Source organism: Eucalyptus grandis, chromosome 11 (assembly GCF_016545825.1).
Source record: "Eucalyptus grandis isolate ANBG69807.140 chromosome 11, ASM1654582v1, whole genome shotgun sequence".
Lineage (NCBI taxonomy): Eukaryota > Viridiplantae > Streptophyta > Magnoliopsida > Myrtales > Myrtaceae > Eucalyptus > Eucalyptus grandis.
This window is the reverse complement of record NC_052622.1, coordinates 7,801,508-7,805,268: the sequence shown is the minus strand read 5'-3', so window position 1 is coordinate 7,805,268 and position 3,761 is coordinate 7,801,508. Positions and strand designations below refer to the sequence as shown.

Here is a 3,761-nt window from a genome sequence, read left to right as displayed (position 1 = left end):
GTGCAAGAAGATTACAAAGTAGCAAGAAATTGAACATCTTATTGATTTCTCCAGAAGTCTCTTCTCAATTTCCTGGTGGTACTAAGCATCTTCTGTATAACCAGCAAAAGCATAAAGAGATGTACATAGCTTTTTCTAAGTATACAAAATATAAAAATAAAAAGGCAAAAGTTCTACTTTTATTTGCAGCTCTATTTCACCAGTCTCTCATCATGTCCTGGAGCGTGAAGGGGTGCCTGTTATCAATCGAACTTCTTTAAACATTCCGACGATCACATGCCCGGTGAATATGAAGATCGGTCAACTTCGCAACCCCACGCAGAGGGCAGGGATGATTTCCCGGTGATCGTAGGCTTTACGTTCGCGCACTGCGACGTGGCGGCCCCGTTCCTCCCTTTATACCTCAAGTTAATATCAGCAAGCTCCAGTTTCTGGCAAGGCACTCCTCTTCCACAACCAAGCTTCTCAGCAAGTGGTGTTGCAGACGTTCCTCGGATGTCCCTAAAGCTCACATCTGAGATCTTGACCTTTGTGGGAATGTTTGGCTAATTAAAATTTGGACGTTAAACCAAAGATTTGCACCCAAAATCAAGAACAGCAAAACTATTTCATCAATGCTCCTAGGCCTACCGCGCTAGTTAAGGTGACGGGATTCGTTGTTTATCAATTTAGTAAACGGACACGATTCATGACCCAAAATTGCAAGTACAAGAAAAATGGGCTTAATTACGATGCGTCCTGAGATCAAGTCGATTGATTATCGTCCAAGTATTACACGAGCGGGGTGCCTCGCAGTATTCGCTAGATGTGTCGTGATTTTACGATAATGAACCGATCGAGTACATGAGACTATTTGACCCTTTTGATGTATGTAATGTGAAATTTAAAATTCATAATTTGTGTATTGTAGGTAATGTGAAATTTAAACTTCATAATTTGTGTATTGTACGTAATGTGAAATTTAAACTTCATAATTCGTGTATGGTGAAACTTAGGTCCGGAGTAGATAAGAATTTAGTGAGGCTAATCTTATTTTTTTCGCAAACCAAATATATGTTAAAAACTAAGTGAGGTGTACAAGTGAGGATTTTCTTCAAACGGAATCCGACGTGGTATAAGAATCCCGTGCAATCAGACATCTTCCTATCATTTATAATGTCTATTACATGGGGTATGCAAAAAAGAGTACAAAAACCAAACGGTTTCGCTCAAGAAATCCTTTATAAAGAAACGTTCGGCGTTGATTCATCTTCTCTGAGAAAAAGCGAACTCTTTAGCTCACGACCTTGGCACAAGCCGCAGGGTTTAGCTTGCCAGAGAGCACAGGCTTGACGTTGGCACACTCTGATGTGGCGGGGCCTTCGGGGCCATTATACACGAGGTCGATGTCCGCAATCTCGACTTCTTGGCACGGCACGCTTTGGCTGCACAAGACCTTCACCGCGACCTGGGATGCTGAGGTTCCCCTGATTTTCTTGAAGCTGACTTTGCTTATCTTGATAAGGGAAGGAACCTGAACAAATCGAATGACATACAGATTAGGGCCGACATGTAAAAGGTTTAACGATTGTGCGATTCGTTTTTGTTTCCTAACCGACTTTAGAATTGTGAGCAAAACCAGCGTTCCAGTTCGTTCGAAATTAAATTGATTTCGTTTAGCGGACGGGTCAATATGCATTTCGTTTCTAATGTGCATGACCTATGCTAATTCTCCTGTTCATGTGCTTACCCCTGCTTTGCACTGGTCAAATGGGCAGTATCCCTGGTCTAGGATCACAGGGTTGAGGACATTGTCCATCTGGATATCCTCGAAATGCATGTCAGAAGCCGTGCCGGGTTTCGACGCAGGCCAAGTCTTGATCCTCACACCGTTATCCGCACCAATGATGGTGCAGTTCGTGACGAAGACACCCTCCACGGGCTCTTCGTTTTCATACTTCCCGAGGCTGCCGACGCTGATGCCGTGGCCCGGACCGCAGGTCACCCCTTGACAGTGATCTGCCGGCTCCCGTCACCAAGGGAGACGCAGTCGTCCCCTGTCTTGATGTCGCTGTCGAGGATGTTGACCCCGTCCGACCGTCCAATGTGGATCCCGTCCGTGTTGATGCTGTCGGCCGGCGCATTCACGTGGAAATTCTGGAACGTCATGTTCTTGGCGCCCAAGACGTTTACCTGGAAATTCTTGCTGTCGAGCGTCGTTACGTCATGGATTAAGGCATTGGTGACGAAGTTGAACCTCAAATTCTGTCGAAATTCAATGGGTGTGTTAGCAATTCCCCCTGGTGCTCAAAACTCGGTTAATCGCGTTGTCTTAGTTTGGATATACCCCCATCAGCGTATCCGTTATTCTAATGACCGTGCGGTTCGAAATCGACATAGAAACGAATAATACCGACGGGTGCTTACGGTGGGGAGAGTACGGCAGTCCGTGTTCTTGTCGCAGTCGTTCTGCCCCCAGGCTGTCTTGCCCTGGCCGTCAAAGGTCCCGCCGCCCGACATGGTGAGGCCGTCAATGTGTTGGAACACGACCCAACCGTCGGTCTTGAAGAGGCTCGGGTCCGCTGGGGCCTTCAATGTGCCTTGGAGCTCGAACTCCACGGGGCCTTGCAGGGGCCGTCCAGGGCAACCTCCGTCAGCGCGAACGTTCCCCCCGGGATCAGCACTTTAGCAGGAGTGGTGGATGCGCACGCCTCTTTCCATGCACTCAGCAAGGCCTTCGAAATAATTTGTGACGAAAACCCTCGTTAGCCGCAGTGGAAAGAATGCCGTAAAGCTATTCATTAAAGAATACGCGCACCTGGCTAATGTCTGAACTGCCATCGCCCTTTGCACCGTAAGTCGCGACGTTAAAGACCTGGGCGTTGATGGAAGAAGAAAAGACAACAGCAGCAGCAGTGCACCAACGTACGATTTCATTGCCATCGTTTCCCTTCTGCTACTAGGATTCCTGGTCTCTCTCTTTCTCCCGGGCGCTTGCTGGACCTTCCAAGAAGAAAGAAAGAGGACGCTGTTGGGTTGATCTTTCCCCTTGGCGCTGGAGCCATTTATACTGCATCCGTGGGGGGAACCTTATAACGCCATTAACAGCTTTTAGCCAATTTTAAGGTAAATCCGTCGGGAATTGAGCGCACGCGAGAAAGTCTCCACGTTTCCCCTCCTGGTTCCTCGCTCTCCCCCGTCTGCCATTATTAGCTTTCCCACCGTTGCCTGCTGATTGCCAACTTCCATATTTTGGGTCCCTGGATTTTCTCTATCATGCCAGATCTCGAAACCGGGGTCCTGCTTGCGGAGAATCGATCCATCTTCCTGTTATTGCCGTCCGGTGTTGTTGTAAGCTAGCTTTTAAAAGTTATACTACAAAAATGCTTCACTTACTATCAAACTCCGAGCATATCTCATCCTCAAACTTCAATCCAGCATTTTGCTTTTATCGATTCATTGAAGGCTTCGAGTACCGATCGAACCAACGCCCTTCGAGACGCATTCTGATTCTAGGTTTTCCTACTACTGGATTTGAACCCACGACTCTCTTGTTGAAGAAGGCCTTCTGGGCGGCATTTATTAGGTGACCAAACAAGGAAATACCGAAATAGCTTGATATGCACGCCTCTCATTTTCATTCTTATTTTTAAATGATAAATGATAACGAAAACCCAATTTGTCCATAAACCCAAATCTGTCTTTAAGTTAAAATAAGAAAAGGAAAACTACTTTCATTCTCCATAACTGAAAAATTAGAAATAGAAAAACGAGTAGTTTCT

The 3,761-nt window shown here is 46.3% G+C and overlaps 1 protein-coding gene across 1 annotated transcript; it reads right to left on the bottom strand.

The window, feature by feature from the left end:
• Positions 1-272: 272 nt before the first annotated feature.
• On the bottom strand, positions 273-3,302 carry LOC104427122 (exopolygalacturonase). The gene is given in 9 exon segments (XM_039305021.1): positions 273-545; positions 1,286-1,513; positions 1,730-1,986; positions 1,989-2,244; positions 2,407-2,603; positions 2,606-2,714; positions 2,798-2,854; positions 2,983-3,049; positions 3,208-3,302. Coding segments are annotated over 9 exon segments (1,539 nt in total).
• Positions 3,303-3,761: the final 459 nt, after the last annotated feature.